The sequence below is a fragment of the Dermacentor andersoni genome, chromosome 9 (genome assembly GCF_023375885.2).
Source record: "Dermacentor andersoni chromosome 9, qqDerAnde1_hic_scaffold, whole genome shotgun sequence".
Classification (NCBI taxonomy): Eukaryota; Metazoa; Arthropoda; class Arachnida; order Ixodida; family Ixodidae; genus Dermacentor; species Dermacentor andersoni.
In genome coordinates, this window is record NC_092822.1 from 64,858,313 (window position 1) to 64,877,293 (window position 18,981).

The window sequence follows — 18,981 nt, forward strand, 5'->3', positions numbered from 1 at the left end:
AATCGAATACTGAATATTTTCTCATTTCTAAATAAAGTGAGACGCAAAGGTTGCGTGGAGTCCGCATAGAAAAATAGTCGGTTTCGTCCGAAAGGCTACACCCGGCTACACTTCCGCATATGCTATGGGAGTGCCCAGCACAGTACACCCAGACTAACACCACGACTCTCTCGTCGAGGTTGCATGAGGCTCTGCGGAGCTCCGCCCTCGACGACCAAACGTGGGCGACCCAGCACGCCCGCGAGGCGGCGGCGAGGCAAGCCCTCGACGTCCCTTCGTGGGAGGCTTAGGCCCGGCCATCATAAAGTGCTGGTTCTACAATAAATGTTTATTCCTCCTCCTCCTCCGTCCGAAAGGCGAAGCAAATTAGCAGACAGCTATGCGAAGTAAGGATGGTAGTTTTATCGACCGTATAAACTTGGAAACATTCGCTTACTAACTGAATTAACAAGCGTGGTGTCAGCGCGCACAAGTACACATGGACACATCACACTCGATGAGCGCGGACACTCGCCCTCGAATCGATAGTGTGAGCAAGCGCGGCAGCAGGCGGCGAGCAAAGTGACCTTCGTGCTGTCTATCGCTTCAACGCAAGAGCGGCAAGAACACAACGCGCACGAAGGTATAAGCCGTCTGCAGAACCCTTTCAAGATACGGCGCGCGCGACCGCGCGCGGTCGTGCAAAGTGCGCAATTGGCGGAGTCGAAGCTGCCCCCCCCTCCCTCCCGCGCTGCCTCCCCGCTTTCCTCCACATATCGCGCGCGAGATTGAGCCCTAATTGAGCCGCGATCGTCAGTTCCCCTTGCGCCCGGTGGCGAAATGCACAGTTGCTGCCGGAGCACAACGCCGTCCTCCCCTCTTCCCTCTCATATCCCCCCACGGCCTTTCGCGCGACGGAAGACGGCGCGTTTGCTCTCAGCTTTCTTCCTTCGCGCGTGCCAGATTGAGCCGCGATTGTCGGCTTCCCTCGCGTGCTTTCACTCGCACGTACAGCACACGACGCGCGGCGGCGGTGTTATCGCTCCTGGACTTCATACGGAACAGCACGGCGGCAGCAAAAATGCGCCTGCAGTGTCCGTATAATTGCTATCGCAATAAAAATAAAGGCAATGGCTTGCACATAAGTGTGATGCAGTCCTCAAAAAGGGACAGAATCCCGCCATCAGGGGAGCTCGAACCGAAAAGCTGATTGCATGTGTTGCAGCATCACAATGACAGTTAATGAAGCACAGGAGCAGCAAGTCTCCGTACATTGAAGGGGGAAAGCGTAATGCTACAGCTGCAACACGTTGACGTAAATATGGTGAGATTCTCCAAATGCACTATAAATTGTTATGCCCATAACTAGAGAAAACAGGTTTGTAAGCTGCCTGAAGGCCAAGTGTTTTTTATTGAACGGCTGAAAATAATGGAGACGAAGTTAGCTACTAAGTGCGATCGCCCGTCGACTGGTTTCTCCTCGTAGAAACCGCGACTCCTCCCCTGCGGCGGAATCGTTCGTAACAGTCGCCGCTTGCGTAATATGGCTTTCTCCGTGTAGACTCCATTCAGTATTCTTCTTGGATTCGAACAGAAACGAATATTGGATGACTACTGGATTCGTATTCGAAATTTCGGAGTATTCGCGTGCCCTGCAAGAAAGCACTCTCCTTATACTTCGTGTGGAGATTTTCCGCTGTGCGGCCCCAAATGCTGCATCGGAAGGTTGAAACAGCGTTAACCATAATCATACCCACGTTAGACCTAATCTAACACGTGCTTGTCGAGCAGGCTCGCTCCGGCTTCCATCATGACCGCTACGCTCGCAAACAAGCCCGTACTACATAATCTCTCTAACGGCCTGCCATCCCGTAACCGACTGATATCGCATGCCTCGATAGTGTCATTATTTCCTACAACAACAGCAACAATGACGAAACACCTCGCGTAGTTGTGGAAGGGGGGGGGGGGGGGGTCGAGAAAGGCCTTGAGCTTTCTCTCTCTGCACCGATTGCATAAGACTGTACGTTTGCAACGTTGCTGGAAAGAGCAGGCGACGGAGGGGATGCTCGCGGTCAAGGTTGCCCGCTGGAGATGTATTATCCTGCCCAGATTAGAAGGCAGCACAAACCGGCTCGGGGACTACGAGAGTCGCGGTAGCCGGCGGCGTTATAGAGGCGACCCAGTGCCAAGGACTTGCGGAAGGAAGCTTGACCGCCTCTCCACGTCCACTCCCTGCGCATCACGTGCTAGGAGAGTGACGGTGCGCGGTGTTTGTGTGCGTCGGCCAAGTTTAGACGCGACGGTGGCGGCGCGTGATTGCCGCATAGCGCGCGGCGCGGATAACGTCGCCTAGCTGCAGAGAGCGTGTGTGTGTGCGTGCGTGTGTCGTGACAGCGTTTCTGCAATAGCATACGCCTGGAGGCGAAGAGGAAGGGCTCGGATGTGCGATAGGCGCACTTCAGGTTGTTTGCTTTGCCATTTAGAGATTGCACGCGGTGCGGCGGCGTTGGCGTATATAGCGCCGACTTGAGGGAGGTCGCGAAGCTGGAGCGTTCAGACGAGAGCGATCCGATTGCGCTTTGCCGCGGGGCGAAGCTGCGGTCTGATCTTACAAGCCGGTTTCCGCTGATGTGTTAAAAACAAGTTGCTGCTTGCATGAACCTTTCTACCTGTTTTTATTTTTGTGTGTGTGAAAAGCATTGTATGCAATATTATAAACAAGATGGCTGAATGAAATCAAAATCAAGTTGCAATACGCCGCATATTAACTTTGCATGACTGAAAGATTCGGAAAAGGCCTTGTTTATAAAATTTGCTTTGCTTTTAAAATCGCCATCCTGTCGCGCTATAGTAAAGCATGTTACTGTAACCTACTAACCATCGAGTAATGTGTGGAAGGGGCCTGACAAGGGGTGCCATGATGCTGCACTCCCACCAAAACGAACATGAATACTCAATGTGCCCGTTATATTTGGCACTTTTGAGGTTGTTAGGAGCGTGTTAGAATTTGGGAAGAAACACGAGAGGATGAGCATTCACCGGTCTCGCAAGATCGGATAACACGACGGTGAAAAGTCTAATGAAGTAGGAGTAAGTCCACTTGCAAGAGTACATTTTGTTGGCTACAGGACGGAAAGCGCGGTAGCGCGCCTGCGATGGAGCTCGATCGAGCCAATTTCGGCTGAACCGAAAAAAGACACCGCCAAATGGCGTTTCGTCATGGGGGGGGGGGGGAGGGGTCGAACCGGCAGCCGTAACAGCGGCGGAAAGACCGGCCGCGTCGGTGGAAAATCGGCCATGCATGTTGACTACCCTATCTGGCCGTACACGTCACCGGCGTCGGTCCTGAGACAGCGTTTCTTCGCCCGTTTTCCCTTCAAAAACGGGACGCCGTATAGACGTTGGCCGATGCTGTTACCGTCACCGTGGTCTCATTTTTTGAGGAGAAACTGGAAAAAGGACACGCTGTCTCAGGACGGACGCGGATGACATAGGGGACGGGGCATTTGACGGCTGTGCGAATGGGGCCCAACGCGCAGCTTGCCCTGTTCTCGTATACCGCGATACCTAACCAAATAGTCAAACTAAACGATAATAATAATAATAATAATAATAATAAGAGTTTACTTCGTCCCATCGCACACAAACCGAGGAAGGAAGCCAAGAAGAAGAAAAAAAAACAAACAAGGAAAGCGATATATGGCCGTCTTATCTTCGCAGAGCGGTCCGATTGCGAATGACGGGGGCATAACGGAAGCGTAGTTACGGCTCGGCAATAATAAAGCCAAACTACACGTCTAACGGTTGCCTGCGCGCAAAAGCTCGCGCCCGCGCGCCTACAGTGCGCATGCGCAGATTGCGCACGGGACTGACGGTACGCGACGAAGCGCGGCGCGAGCGCAGACGACAACATCTCCGGACAAATGTCGGTGCACCGCGGCTGCCTCGCGAAAATACGAAACGACGTATTCCACGCCGAAAAATAGCGAGCCACACGGGCGCGCGCTGGCGCGCGTCTTATAGTTTCGAAGCTGCGTTCTTCGCGCCTTTCGCGCGCCGGCAAGCGCACGCGTAGAGTCGTCTGCTCTGCGCGCCGCAAAGCGTGCACCGCTGTAGAAACGCTTGCACAGCACGCTCAGCATGGGACAGCAGCAGTGACGTCACGAGCGAGCTTGGACAACACCCTCTCAATATTCTGAGGGTGTTGGCTTGAACTGCATCGCATAAATTTGCTTTCGTTTGCCTGCGCAGCGGTGGGCACCAGCGATGGCGGCAGTATCATTAAGTATCATCACGACGTTGTGACGGCAAAGGGTCGGTCCAGTCAGAAAAAAGAGAGAATAGAGAGTTTTAGAATAGGGGCCCCAAACATTTTGGGGCCCCAAAGAAATAGCGTCGAAGCCACTGCGCATGCGCGAGACGCGAACTGCGTTTGGGTTTTGCGTTGGGAACGCTATTTCACCGATTTAGCGGGAGCTCAAATAGCGTTCCCAAAAGCTTTGCGTCAACAAACATGGCGGCACCCATCGAAGCGACGGCTCTGACCTGGCACCAAACTGGGTTCGATTTGCGGTAACGCGTGAAGTTCGCAAGCTAGGAGAAGTGACTGCAGTTATCGCTTTCTCTCAACTAGCGTATGTTATGAAGATTGATTCATTAGACGCCGCTGATTCCGAATTCGAGTGTGGATCTTATGGCTCGTAGGCCTAACACGGCTAAGCTTGGCTGGTGAAGGCACGTAAAGTTGGTTTTGTTGCTCCAAACTAAGCACAACTAATTGTTTGCTGCTTGAAGAATAACCTCTAAATTGTAATTAAACGCAAATACACGCAAGTCAAAATTACTATTCATATCATAAAATGAAATATTTCATTTAATTATTTTTAATCGTTTTTCTTAGACGCCGTAGTGGCGCTGTCAGCGCAAGACGCTATCCGCAAACGCAAAGCCCTTTTCTAAAGCTCTTCACTCCTGCGTGCCCCAACGCTAACACCCGCAAAGCTGTTTGGGGCCCCAAAATATTGGGGCCCCTATTCTAAAACTCCCTAATGTCTGAGCCGTTTGGGAGGCAAGTTTGAAGCAACTGCGGTAGTCTTTGCTGCGTGTTTCGCAGCATGGGCGATCGAGTCTGATGCACGCCTTCGACTTATCACCGCAGAAGCGGCACATTTCTGGAGTGGCGAGCAGGCGCTGTTGGGACCTATATAGGTGATGCGTGGCGCACGCCGCCTATAATCTCGGAGGCCGAGGTTGACGGCATAGTAAAATTGCTAGGAGGAACTGTGGCTGTGCGGTCGTTGAGCTACGATGAGAACGATGGGGTTAGTGCGTGGCATTTGTCCGTTCTTTCGTTTGTGGCTTCAAGACATTCTCGGGACTTTTGTTTATCACGCTTTCTCTGTCTTTATTGACTCAACTTTCGAAGCGATCCTTAAGTCCTATAAAGCGATCCGATAAATGCGGCGATTTGCACCATTTATAAGGCAATATTTTGTTGGAAATGGGTGGTGTCCAGAACTCGACGTCTATATGGCGTGTTTCCGGTTTCCCGAAATCGATTCCGCCGCATTCAACCCGCAAAAGCGTAGCCTTTAAGATCCGCGTTGTAAATGCAGAGGTCGCCGCCCTGCGGCGCGTGGATATGGACACCACCTTTATGATCATTTTTTTTTTTTGCAAAGCCGTTCGAAGCCAGAAGGACGAAACTTCGGTAAAGCCACTATGTACTAACCATCATCAGCCATCATTACCTCGCTGGCTGAGCCGCCACGATCGCAGCTCCCATAGGCACTATAGCACCGGATTTACCTCTAGTAAATTTTGTCGGAAACTCTGTCTCGCTTGCGGTATGCCTTGTTGCTAGGCGCCTCCCGCAATCCGGCGGAATACAACGTCTGCGCAGAGGGTCGCAGACGTCCAGTATCTGCATACGCGGTCACGCGTCGGTCAGAATTGGCAAGGGAGCGTTCTTTTTTTTTTTTCTCGCGCGAGGCATGAGCGGTGTTAGCGCCGATTCACAGTAAAAACAAACAAGGGAAGGAAGGAGAGCAGAAGGGAGGGATACGGCCTTTGGTGGAGCGTACGCGGTATCTCGCTGTGGACGAGCTGGTTTCCACTTACCTCAGCAGAAAAAAGAAAGAAGGGACATGCAAAACGACCAGCGACACAGACTCTTCCTCCTCCCCGTCTCGTTGCCGCAAGAGACTGAGACGCCGGCGGCGATACCGAATACGCTCGCTTCGCGGGTCTACGCAGCTTATCTCGGGTCACCGAAGTCGCCACAGACCGCGCCGTCGTTGAGGGCTGCGACCATTGTCACATCCGGGCCGAGCAGCTCAGACTGGTCTCGTTGCATCCGCGTACGACACGCGGCCAAAGAGAGAGAAAAAAAATGCATTGAAAAAAAAAAAAAGAAAGGTCGGGCACTCGACGAACGCGCGGAGTCCGTTTGACTTGCTAATAGGTTTGCGTTGCACTTCGCCCTTAAGCACCCGCGTTACGGTTTGTGTTCCCGATAAACGCCGTACAGCACTTCAGCGCGGGCTGCTATTGTACGCTGTGCGCACGGCCCGTAGAAAAGCGCGTATAAAAGCTTGCAGTGCACGCTTCCTGGACACTCGTCTGCACCGACCAGAGGACAGTGCACAACTGATAAGCCCCCGGATAAGACAGCAGCGACGCACTCGAACCAAAACCGAATAGGTTGCATCTTTGGAGAGGCCCGTTATGTATTCGCGGGAAGACGTCCCGTCAGCCGACGGGGCCGCGTCCAAAGGGCTAGCTGCTGTCCACAGCGATGACGTTTACGACCGCAATCGTCGGTAGCAGCGTCAAAGGCGCGATTCGGGTCGAGAGGACAACGCATACTTGTGCAGGGAGTGATATATATGTATGGCCGTAGGACGTCACGTTGTCACTTAATAGAACGTGTTGATTGAAAGCAGACGAAACACAAAAGCTGCCCCGCAACTTAAGTTAACTAAACCCTATAGATGCCAGTTAACACTTTTCTGGTGTGTACTTTCTTTTGGCTCCTCTAAGATGTACGCTTATCACATCTGCATGTTGTTGGTTTTTTCCGACGCGCCAGCTAGATGTCCAGCCACCTTATCTGTGAGGGGCAGTTACAATTGCGACCGGACGTCGCACGCTGCCAAATGCGCTGCTCAAATGCTGACTTAGCGCCTATTCGCAATGCAAATCGGGCTGCCAAAATCAACGGAACATCTTTTTTTACCAAAAGTTGGGCTGTCGGGCGTGCAAGCCGTCGGCGCAAAGAGCATGCTTCCTATCACAGTAAGGTTAGATACCTCTTAAATGCACCGACTACTTCTTGGATCCCTCGTGTAGGTAAGGCCGTGCCCAAGGACTCCCCCCCCCCCCGAAAAAAAAAACTTTCGGTCGCATTACTGCATTCAACTTTATCCGGGAAAAAAGAAATGTCCTTTACACAACTGTACAGAACAAGCTTCTTTTGAATTTAGTAATCGGGTACGTGGTGTCGCAACGCACCAAACGCCTGCTTGCGCAGACGCCCCTGCGGGGTTGAATTTAGTAATCCTAATTGACTGATTTGTTATAGCGGCCAACATAAGTATATAAAAACCCGGAAGGTTCGCTTTTTGGGACAAGCGAAGGTTAGCTTTTTGGGAAAAGCGCGCGCGCTTCCCGCTGCCAGCAACACTTATTAAACAAACTCAAACGTTCTGTGACCGCGCAACGCTTCCGGTGATCGATTGATCGAACGATGTTCGTGTGTGTTATTGGGCGCGTGACAGCGCACGTGGTTACTTACGGCTCATTCTACATGCGGTTGGTCGAAAGCGAGTGCTATGTATAGAACACGTTCGCCCGGTACATTCAAGGCGCCGCGTTCCAGCTCGAAGCACTCGGGTGGCTCTCTGACACCGAGATCTGGCAGAATCCCGGTCACGCTGCTCCTCCCGTTGAGGGCGGCTTGTCGGTCGATCATCATTGAAATGGTCGGTCGGTCGTCATTGAAACTGCTCCCGTTGGTGTGGGAGTAGTTTGAACGCTCGGCTGGAGGGCCCGGCTTTCTCTGACTCGAATCTCGACAGGGCTCCGCATCGCTTCGAACCGAGTTGGAGCAAGGTACATAGGAACCACTCGAACGTACCTCTAGTAAGCGAAAGTTCGCTTGATTTTATACTGCACATAAAACAGCGAGCCTCGCTTCGTTCAATATTCTAATAGCTTGCCATCGCTGTCAATAATGAGCAAAACTGCGACATTCTCTTCTTTCTTTTTTCCACCGGGCTGAAGGACTGGCGCTTTATAGTTAGTTTTATTGACTATAGGTGACGCAACAGTCGCTGAGCTCCGCTTTTGAAACATGGTGACCTGTTTCGAGTTTCGCAACTGGAGTGGTTGAGGAGCTCTGGTTAAAAGCGCTACGAACAGCACGCCGTACACAACAAGTTGCACGTGATGTCGCCTCGTAAACAGGGCACATTTCGACACCTTCCAGCTCGTAGTTGCGCACGCTATGCTGTTGGTTAGAAAACGATCTGCGTCTCTCGTTGCGACAGCAGACGTCCTTGTTGGGAAGCTGACCTGACGAGCGGGAAAAATGCAGTCGGGTGACTGGATGACCATGTACGCGACACGGTGTTCACTAGGTGTACTCGTACGTGATGCCAGCGCTATTGGACGGGACAGGTGACGAAGGCGACACAGCACGGCGCTAAAACTAACAACTGAAGGTTTACTCTGGTGCACGTATCAATAAATATATCTGCAACAGTACCGAAACAAAGCTGGGAAAAGACGAAAAAAAAAAAGCGTCTAACAGTTGCTACGCAGTGGAGCAGGTCATTTTGAAGGCATGACTGTTACCACCATTAACGAGCGATAGCGACCGCAGTTCTTTCCGCGAGGCTGACGATAGGATTGCTTACACGCTTGTCATTCAGGCTTGTGATCATGCGTGTGCATATAAGAATAAAGCGTCAGTCGTTATAGTTCAGAGCCTCGGTTGTGTCACCTTCGGTCCTGTCCCATTCCCGTAGAACTGGTATATCGCGTAACGGAAAACCAACAAGCCCAACGCAGTGTGTTAGCATCGTGTACTCACTCGTCCATCCTTGGGTCTTTTTCTTCTGTACGCAGGTGATCGCCCGCGGCGAACACATGTCGCTCGCCAAGTACAAGTACGTCGACGCCACCGGCAGTCAAAAGTGAGTCCATACGCTGTTCTGTGCTCGTTCGCGCGGCCAAGCCATCGCGTGTGCTGCGGTATCCAATCCAAGCTGCCGCGCTGTATTTTTTTTTTCTTTTTACTTCGATATAAATCGTACGGACCCAAGAGGTGCCGTCGTCGTGATGTCACAGTATCGACGCCACGTGTTCGGGATAGCGTCTCCCGAGACGGGCAGTGCGTTTGGCTGTAAAAAAAAATATGAAGAAAACGACGAAGCCCGTCGACACAACGTCAAGCCCTGCAGTGGAGCCGTGGATTCGTTTTGCCTGCCCCTGTTGCCGCGAGCGTTGTGGGCGCGCACACACGTTCGCGTTACAGCTGAAAAGCGCCGAGCATATGTTACACCGTAGTACATGCATTGGTCTGAGTGGAAGGACGCAGCAGACGACCAGCTTAAAACGAGCTGATCCTATTCACTGGGCACCGACAGACGTCGGCGGTTTGTCGTCTGTCGTCTCGTGCACTTGGAGGGGTCCTCACGCAAGCGCTTGCATTCGAGGCTCCCCATCGCGCACCATCGAGGCACGACGTCTGCATGCCGCCTCGGCAGGCGTTTCTCATCGCGTCAGCGTTGTGAGACGCCTGGTATATCTTCCAGGGTGCTGTTTATGCGGCGCGTCCACCAGTGCTTTGTCTCGCGTGCATCGCTTCCGCGTATTGTGAGAACACCGTCCGTGGGGCTTGAGCGCAACGCTAACAACCTTAAATTGCTATCGCTTTCAATGCTTCGCTCATTCCATCCCCCCACCCTTTTTTTTGCGTTACTTCGATTGGATTGTGAGTGAACGAGTGTCTTGGCCCTTTTTGCAGGATCTGGGAGGTGGCCGAACGATGCCAGAAGGCCAAGAGCAGCGAGTCTGACTGTAAGTACGACCGCGTAAGATCGATGCAGCCCAACATATATATATATGCTGAATCGCATAGCGCAGCGCAAAGGGAGGTGTCGCAGGGAGCACAGAAACGCTTTCTGCATTTGATTATTTGTGTTCCCTTTCCGTTCGAACATTATTCACCATTACGACTGTATGCGCCGCATTGCGCCTCAACTATAAGTTCAATTTCAGTTTACGTGGCGCGCATGCTCCCAAACATTGAATTTTGAAAAGCTGGCATGTCCCAGCAGTTATAACGCAATAAACTATAAACTAAAAATACACTGGACTCTTATAACCTGCTGGGCGCGCGCTTGTGTGTGTGTGTGTTTACTTGCTTTGGATAAACCCGCTTTTCGCCCGCTGGTACATGTTGTTAACGAGGTAACCATCGTGGTAACACCTGTGTGCACCTTCAAATATGTACAGTCACCAATTCCTCCTCGCACAGAGCTTCTTTCTGCCGTCGAAATACCTGGCTCTTGATGCCGCTTTACATGTGACCTAAACGAATTCGTTGCTACAATTGCACTGTACTGGAAAGCGACGCCACTTCTGTCACTGTGGCATCGCACTCGTCACCGGTATTTCAACGAACTCGTGTGATTTCCCTGTCGCAGCTGTCTGCGCGATTCCAATCCTGCGCCGAATGCTCAAGTATGACTGCCTGGTTCTCGTCAAGCAGTACCGGCCTTCCATGAAAGCCTTCACCCTGGAGTTCCCCGCTGGTGAGATATGATGACTGAATTTTGCTCGCGCGTTCTCATATGTATATCATTTTTATATCCCAGCTAGCTGGAGCGGGGTCACATAGGATTTCCCCATTCTAATACACGTAAAACTCAGAAATAGCGTTGTATCACAACCCCAAAAACCGATATGAATGGAATTTGTTGCTATTGAAAGAGAAAGTTAAATTCCACAGCAACTGCGGGAAGAATACGGTATCGATTTAGAGCATCAACTGCTTCACGAGAATTGCCGGTAATCGGCAATCTTACAGAGTGCTACAACGCAACGTTTACAACTCCATAACACGGTAGCAAAAACAGATGTTGCAGTTCTGTGAACTTTTGAAGCACCTGAAGCGGATAAATGTGGTACACGCTTACGGCTAGCACGACATTGTTTCACTTATTACGAGGGTTTCGCAAAAGCGCTCGCGAATCGGTGCTTTACTACACGATTACGCATAGTACGTTTATTCGCTTTACATGTCTTAAAAGGTTCGGATTACCGAATTGTGATTCAGTTTCCTTATTGCACAGTTGAAAACTTGATACAGTTTTCTGAAATATTTCCCTTCACAAAAGTCTGCTCCATGTAACCTGCAGACTCCCAACTTTTTTTTTCCCATTTCGGCGCCACAAAACTCCTCAAGTTGAATGCAGTAAATGCCGCGAAAAACTTACCTTTAAATGTGCGCAAACGCAGACCAAGCCTCACTTACGACCTAACGCACTAAATTCGCTTTCGAGAGCTGCCGATTCCGAACGAAATACAACACCACAAAGAGGGATAAGTAGGGACGATCGTCCTTCTCTGCTTGTCTTCAGTGTAGGCGCGTGCGAATGTTCGAATATTTTGAAAGAGGAATCGAATCCAATAGACTTAATTCGTAAATACGAATATTTTTCGAGTACATTCAGTCCTGTAAAAAGTGCATTGCAAACATAAGCAAAGATGAAATCGGGAGTAAAAATGCAAAAAGAAAGTTTATCCCGGCGGCCATAGCAGACTTAAAATGCGACAAGTTAGGTATTGTGGAGCACGCTTACATCGCTTAGGGAGCTAGACCTTCGCTTCTAAACCGCGGTAATTTTCACCGCCCGAAAAATTCCCACATATGCGTACAAACTGCCGATTTGTTCGCAATGCTCTGCTTGGACTTTCAATAAACAAACGGTTCATAACGTGCATTTTGGTCTGAAGGAAACTTGCTAAAACAGAAGAATACTGGGATATTGAACATGGCGTTATATTAATCGCGGAAATGACTGCTTTTAATTGTGGGGAAAACACGGGGAAGGCGCGACATGGAAATTCAAGACGATGCGCAAAACGAGAACAAGGTGAAAGCGGGAGCCAAGAAGCAGGAGCCAACGTTTCGAAAAGTGGACTCGTCTTCTTCAAGGCCTTGGAGAAGGCAAGTCCGTCCACTTGTCGAAACGTTGGCTCCTGCTTTCAGCTTGTTCTCGTTTCGCTCATCGCGCATTTAATTGCGAACTATTCGCAAAATATTCGATTCTCGGCACCATTCTATTCATGTTCGATTCGGTCTCAAAAAAAAAAAAATAGTGCTATCGGCACAACCCTTTGTAGGTTGTCGTTCGTGCGGAATCCAGCATGGTAAAACCGAATGGTGTCGTACGAAACTACGGCACCAGTCGAAGACTTGTCGTTCATTACGTACTGACGCGTTCGATCGACCGTGTTTTACCAGCATCCACGTGTGCCTTTTTTTTTCTTTTCCCGCAGGCGTCGTGGAGCCGCCAGACTCCACGTCAGAACTCGCGGCTTTGCGCCGGCTCAACTCGCAGACAGGTTACACATGCACCGGCCTCAAGAAGACCAGCCCTCGTGAGTACTCCCCACTGCTCTCGTTTCATTCGTTGCGAGGGTCTCGAATCTATCTGGCAACCTTTGATGTCATTATAGGTAGCGTGCGAGGGTTTATATTAGTCACGTGTGCGCGCTCTCTCTAAGATATCACGTGTTACGTGACGCCATCGGGTAAAAACAAAAGGATGTTCCACATCCGCCCACCTTGGATCTGTGTGGCGCTGGCTACCACCCCTAGGGCTATAGATCTGTAGTAAAACGCAAGTGCCACAAGTTAGTGGATGAATTGATGGCCGTCGCCGTAGCACAGCTGGTAGTGCGACGCACGCGCAATGCGGTGTTTTTGGGTTCGGCTCACACCGGTGACAAGTTATCTTGTCGCTCACTTCCATTTCCCTTCGTTATTTTCCACATTCCAATTTAAGAGGAAGCTTTAGCTCGGGCCCAACTCCGACGCGGCCCATTCAAATACATGTAAAATGCAAAAACGTTTTTCTGAGATAACCCCTGGACCTAATTTTATTGAAATTTGTTGCATTTGACAGGGAAATTTAAATTCTAGTGACTGTCGGAAGCAGAATTTCGATTTAGGGCCTGAATTTCGTTAGTGATTAAAAAAAAATTCGACAGCCTGAAAAAAAAAAAATAGAAGCACGAAGTTTATAAATTAATAGCTATGCATCAAAAACAGATATCGCGGTTCTGTAAACGGCATCAAAGCGGACCAATTCGATGTCATTTTACACCTTACATGAATTTGTTACGTTGTGCACAATGGTTCTGTAAAAGCTCTATTCCCATATTACTAATTTTTTTTTTAGATTCATGTGTAACACATCAATTTTGTGCGCTTTAGATGTACTATTAGATGCAATTCACAGAATTGTGGTGTCATTTTTTATTGTTGAGTTAGAGTTGTAGACTTAATAGTTTCGTTCTGAATATTCTCGATTTTTGCCAATTTTTAATAAATATTGAGGACTTAAATCACCAATTCGAAATTAGCAGTCTCTATATTTTAAGTTCTTCTTTCAAATGCAACGAACTACGCTAAATTTGGTGTAGTGGTTGCCGAGAAAAACGAATTCTCCTTTTACATGTATTTAGATAGGAGCACCCGAGCTAAGCTTCCTCTTAAGCCGCAGTTAATTTCCCCGATGCTTTCCTTAGTTGCCTGTTGTCTTTATGTGGTCACGATTACCAAAACCGAGCCCCTCAGTTCCCCTTCTTCTCTCCTTGCCACTCGAGGCTTATAAGTTGGTACACATAAACAGTGTGTTGAACTAGGAAGGAACAGCGCCAACTAGGACGATCACAGGTGGGGAGAACGACACAGGACAACGCTTGGCGCTTGTCCTGTGTCGTTCTCCCCACTTGTGATCGTCTTAGTTGCCGCTCTTCCTCCCTAATTCAAGTATGCACCATCTAGCCCAAATGAATGTTGTCCTGAACTGTGTTGAACAGTGGCCTAATTCCTGCCTTCTCACCTCCGCAGTGACGGCCTCTGACCCTGTCCACACGACGTGCACCACGAAGCTCGTGTCGGTCGAGGTGAGGACACTGCGCTGTTGCCGCTGCCTTCAGAGCTAGCAGAGAGCTTTTGATCAGGGTACGGCAAGGGGCTTCCGTGCGCCAGAACTAGGGGCCACGGTACTACGCATGCGCAGACACTGACGTAGGGGTCTGCGCATGCGCAGTACCGCGATCCCAATAAGTGCGTACGCAAGTCGCTTGCGCGCCCTAATCTAAAGCTTTCTAATGCCCTGCGCCTAAAGTCACTGGGCGTGCGCTGCGTCGCGACGTGAACCAACCATTCATGACGGGAATCGATCACGTGACGGCGACTGGCCAATCAGTGGCGCGGCGGCGAATGGAAAAGCGTTGCGGTTGTTTCCAAGTGCCAGTGACTTCGCGTGTACCTGTGTAAGGATGATCGCATGATCAGTCGTTCGAGTGAACGATCCTTTTTAAATCGCGAAGAATTTTTGGAAGGTAATCGTTCTCTGTTATCACCTTCGTTTGTCTGGAGATGCTCTCCTTGTTCAAATCAAATAATCGGCCTTATGTGGAATTCGTTCTATCGCGGCACTCCCAGCGAATGCATGCCTGAATTAGCAGCAAAAACAGTCGGCGCCATTATAGATAACGCCATCCCTGCAGCGACGAACATCCTCATTTCCAGAGCAGAATTAGTTCCTTTTTTTTTATTTTGAATGTCGCGAACGTCACGACTGATAAATCGATGAAATTCATCGATCGAACGGTTTAGAACTCTTCGCGCCCACTAAGTATGAACTATAATTGACAACCAATCGTCATTTAGCTAATATTTCAGTTTAAGTTACTGTAATTATTGTTTGTCATTGTGATGTTGTTCTGACTTGAGTACACGTGGTTTTTCCGCCGAACGACATTGCTTGTCGTGGTGCTTGTCTTAATAGTTTCCTTAGTAGTTGGGTGTCTTCTTTGATTGAGATACGTTACTTGAGCAAAAGATGTGTTACCGACACTGCCACGCTCTCCTCTGCAGATCAACGGCGATGATCTCCGCAACCTCAACGCCCAGCAGAAGTTCGGCGAGGGAGGTTAGTATATGAACGACATTTTGAGATGTCATTGTAACGCTTTTTTTTAACATACGACATCTAAATATTCACCTTTAATGAATTCATAAAACATTCCTATCTGGAGAGAATAATATTTCCTCCACCACATAAAAAAAGCTCACAACACATCACGCTATAACCCTTAGGATGCTTCAGACTATAGCTCTTATCCTAGTCTGGCCTTCATGCACTGTTTATTTCCGGACGTTTTTAGCTCAGTGTCCTAGCTGCGGCGGGACATGCAATTTAGATCACATGCTCTGGCGGTGTCCCTCGTTACTAGAGGAAAGGAACACCACTGACCGTAAGTGGAACGCGGCAATCAAGAGCTCGGAATGCCGTCATCAGGGGCTGTCAAGAGAACCTGCGATGCGGCGGTTAGGTTAGGCCTAACTTTCCCCACGTTGGACCGTCTCGCGGTGTCGCCCTAAGGGAGTGGCGCTTCTCGGGATGCTTTTAATAAAGTTCTTCGTATCCGTATCGGCTATATCTATTGGGGTAATCGATAGTACACACTTATCGCTCGTGCATTAGCTCTTTGGGCTGACGTTATCCCTGGGCCTGTCACTGCGTTAAGCATGCACAGCACATCGTTTCGTTGGGCAAAAGATTACAAACCGTTGACAAGAGTTTGCGAACAGAAAACGTATAATCTACTCTGGAGTCGTTCCACAAGCAAAACAGGCGTAGTTCTGACTTGCACGTGAATTAACTAACTCGGATGTTACGAGGTCGCGTTCATCGCACAAGCAGTGGACACGGCTGGTCAAATGTCCAGGAGCACGGCCTTATTATGTCATAATTTAATTGGGACACTGTTCGTAAGAAACGGATACCTTGTTTAAAATAATTGTGGAGGTGCCGGCGCCCTGTGATTTTTTTTTATGAAAGTGCTCTCTAGGAAATTGGTGATATAAAAATAGGCTTAATATAGATACAGAACCAACACGACTCCTCATGCTAACGCATTTTCGTACTTGGTTTTGCAGAGTTCTACGAAGTTGTCCAGGTTCCCATGAACGACGTTCTTAAGCGGTTAAATGGTAAGCCCTCCCTTGTCTTCACATTGGTTTGTAATAACTGGAAACTCTAAAGAATCCTTTGAAATCGTAGGAGATAAACATCTCACAATGATGTTATGCTAAACACGTTTTTCAACTTAAAAACTTCCCAATATTTCTGAAACTCTCGGAATAGATGCACCTACGAAAGCTGGTGCTTTGGGTTGTGACAAATATTTGAATTCAAATTTGTTTTTATTCATGAGTTTCTTGCAAACTTGCATGAGTTTCTTGCATGAGTTTCTTGTTTGTAGCACATGCAGTTTTGCAAAGTTTCGCCCCTTTGTAGACTTGTGAGGCTAGCTCGTATTCATCCTGTGGTATGTATCGCGGGAATTTTCTCCTTTTTTTCTTTCCTACACTGTTAATCCTAAGTGAAAGAGAGATAGGGGTAAAACTTTATTTTGGGGGTTCCTTAACGAAAAGAAGTAATCATCATCACTGCCTTGCATTCTCATTTTCAATTCCTTAAAAATATTGTTACTTGGAAATCGTGCAGCACCCTTTGGGTCGTATCTTGTCGCCAAACAATAACTGTCAGCAGTATTGCTTCCATTTCCTCTCTAAAAGAAACGCTATGTCACGCCGATAACGCGCGAAAGGCGCCCGAGATAGACGACGATTATAGGTGGTGTCCACAAGCCAACGCCAATGGATGGCTTCCGGCTCCCGCAATCGCATGCAACCAGTAAGGCGTGGCCTCCGGGATCAGCATTTTTGTCCAGAGGGCGCCACCACTGCGGCGTGGATTTGGGCACCACCTATTGTTTGGGGACAAGATAAGCTCCAAAGGGTGGATGCTTCTTTTTCTTTAGAGTGTAGGAAACTCGCACGAGATGGAGGCCAGCACACGGTTACTAAGGCACTTCGTCGTCTTCCGTCCGGTTGCTACTAACTTCGACCTCGTCTAGTGTCACGTGGATGACCCCCGGCGGCAGAAGCGGTGTCCTGGCACGTCTGTAAAGAGCGCAGGGAGGACGGTAGAGCTCGAGTGAACGAGTCCCATTGAAGAGTATCGGTATATCGCAACAAAACAAAGACGAGAAGAAACGAAGACAAGCGCTAACTATCAAAAGCGTTGTTGATAGTTAGCGCTTGTTTTCGTCTTCCATTTCTTCTTGTCTTTGTTTTGTTCCGCTGTACAGATAGCTTTCAATGATGACCGACCAACAAGCCCATATCGCCACCCTTCAACGAATTCCACCGTCCTACCTGCACTGCTCTACCGTGACGGCGTTGCCGGGACAACCGAGTAGAGAACGCAGCGGGACCTGCGGGCACAATCTCGTACATGACGTCATCAACTTGTCGAGGCACTCGACGCGGGCCCGTGTAGCGAGAAAGGAGCTTGCACAGAAAAGCCCCACGTGACGGGAACGGGGACCGGTACATACGCAGGACATGCTTTGGATGTATCGCAGTTGCTATAGGACTGGGCATTTGGCGAACCTCGGAGAAAACTTCAGTTGTTGAATCGTTGGAAGCGTAATTGCGCAAAATTGACTCTCGTTTCCGGGACACAGTAGTCCTCACGCACTTTTCTTTTCTTTTCTTGTTCTCGCAATCACGGGAACTGCAGAATACAGCGAGGACGGCTACGTGATCGACTCTCGCGTCTACACCTTCGCCCTGGGCCTGTCCATGGGCCTTAAAATGGGCGCCGAGCAGAACGGCGACAAGGAGGACGACGTCCAGATAGTGACCAACATCATCGACCACTAGACGCGCGACGCCCCGTCCCCACGTCTTCACCGGTGATTTCGCCGCACTACAATCCGAAAACCCCAAGTTTCCCATGGCGTGGACACAAGCATGGAATGGTGCTGCCGCAAGCCTCCGTGTCACTAAAGAAGTCCTGACCGTGCGTTCAACTTCGGGGGGATATGTTAAGCAACCAGCAAACTTTTCACGTATGGCGTGTAACACAGGTCACCCGGAATTAGCTATTTAAAAAAACCCTGTTCTGATCGTAGCAGGCAGTACAGAGATATATTTGAAATTGGGGAAGTCTTCCATGCGGCAGAAGGAACCGTGGAGCGTTTATGTATCATGTTGGTTTTCGTGAAATGTGAGTGTTGTGCAGTGCATGCCATGTATGTATGTATTGATATTTCGAACCCACGGACATTTTTTTCATTCTGCTGTTGTAATTACTATTTTATTGCCCCCTTATGCTTTGTTGTTATGGTACCTGAAACTCACTCTTTCCTTTGAAACGCGCACACTATATATTTTAATAGCCGTCAAAGCTCTGGGAACAACACCGAGGGGAATGATGATAAATACAAAATTAATTAATCATTGAGTAGATTGTTATCACCAAATATAGTGACTGGTGTACGCATGTATTGAGACGATAAAGATGACAAGCCACAATATGTGGCAAAGTATTGTGTACGGCTTGATTGATCTTATAGGTTGGTGATAACAGACTCGTCGCCAGCTATTTGAATGCACGTTTGGTAAATTTTCGCGATCATGATGCCTTCTCACCCCCAGGTGTGTCCCAGATCTGACACCAAAGCGCCATATCTGTACGTCGTTGAATAAAGAGTGATGTTATCATTTATCGACCTCAAGCTCACTTACGTATGCCTTGAACTGCATTCACCAACTCTTCAAAAAAAATCACGGCCCAAGCACGCCGTACAGACGGTTAACCAGCGAAGCTGGAATCG

At 49.2% G+C, this 18,981-nt stretch overlaps 1 protein-coding gene across 3 annotated transcripts in view; it reads left to right on the top strand.

Annotated features, from left to right (window-relative positions):
• LOC126528163 (ADP-sugar pyrophosphatase-like) overlaps positions 1-18,872 on the top strand; it is a 52,892-nt gene extending 34,020 nt beyond the window's left edge. For all 3 annotated transcript variants that reach the window (XM_055069154.2, XM_050176030.3, XM_050176031.3), the window contains exons 2-9: positions 9,112-9,179; positions 10,013-10,065; positions 10,695-10,802; positions 12,553-12,654; positions 14,132-14,187; positions 15,167-15,221; positions 16,232-16,285; positions 17,883-18,872. In XM_055069154.2, the coding sequence (XP_054925129.1) occupies positions 9,133-9,179; positions 10,013-10,065; positions 10,695-10,802; positions 12,553-12,654; positions 14,132-14,187; positions 15,167-15,221; positions 16,232-16,285; positions 17,883-18,025 (618 nt within the window). In that variant the 5' untranslated portion in view covers positions 9,112-9,132 and the 3' untranslated portion in view covers positions 18,026-18,872. The remainder of the gene's footprint in view (positions 1-9,111; positions 9,180-10,012; positions 10,066-10,694; positions 10,803-12,552; positions 12,655-14,131; positions 14,188-15,166; positions 15,222-16,231; positions 16,286-17,882) is intronic.
• The last annotated feature ends 109 nt before the right edge of the window (positions 18,873-18,981 follow it).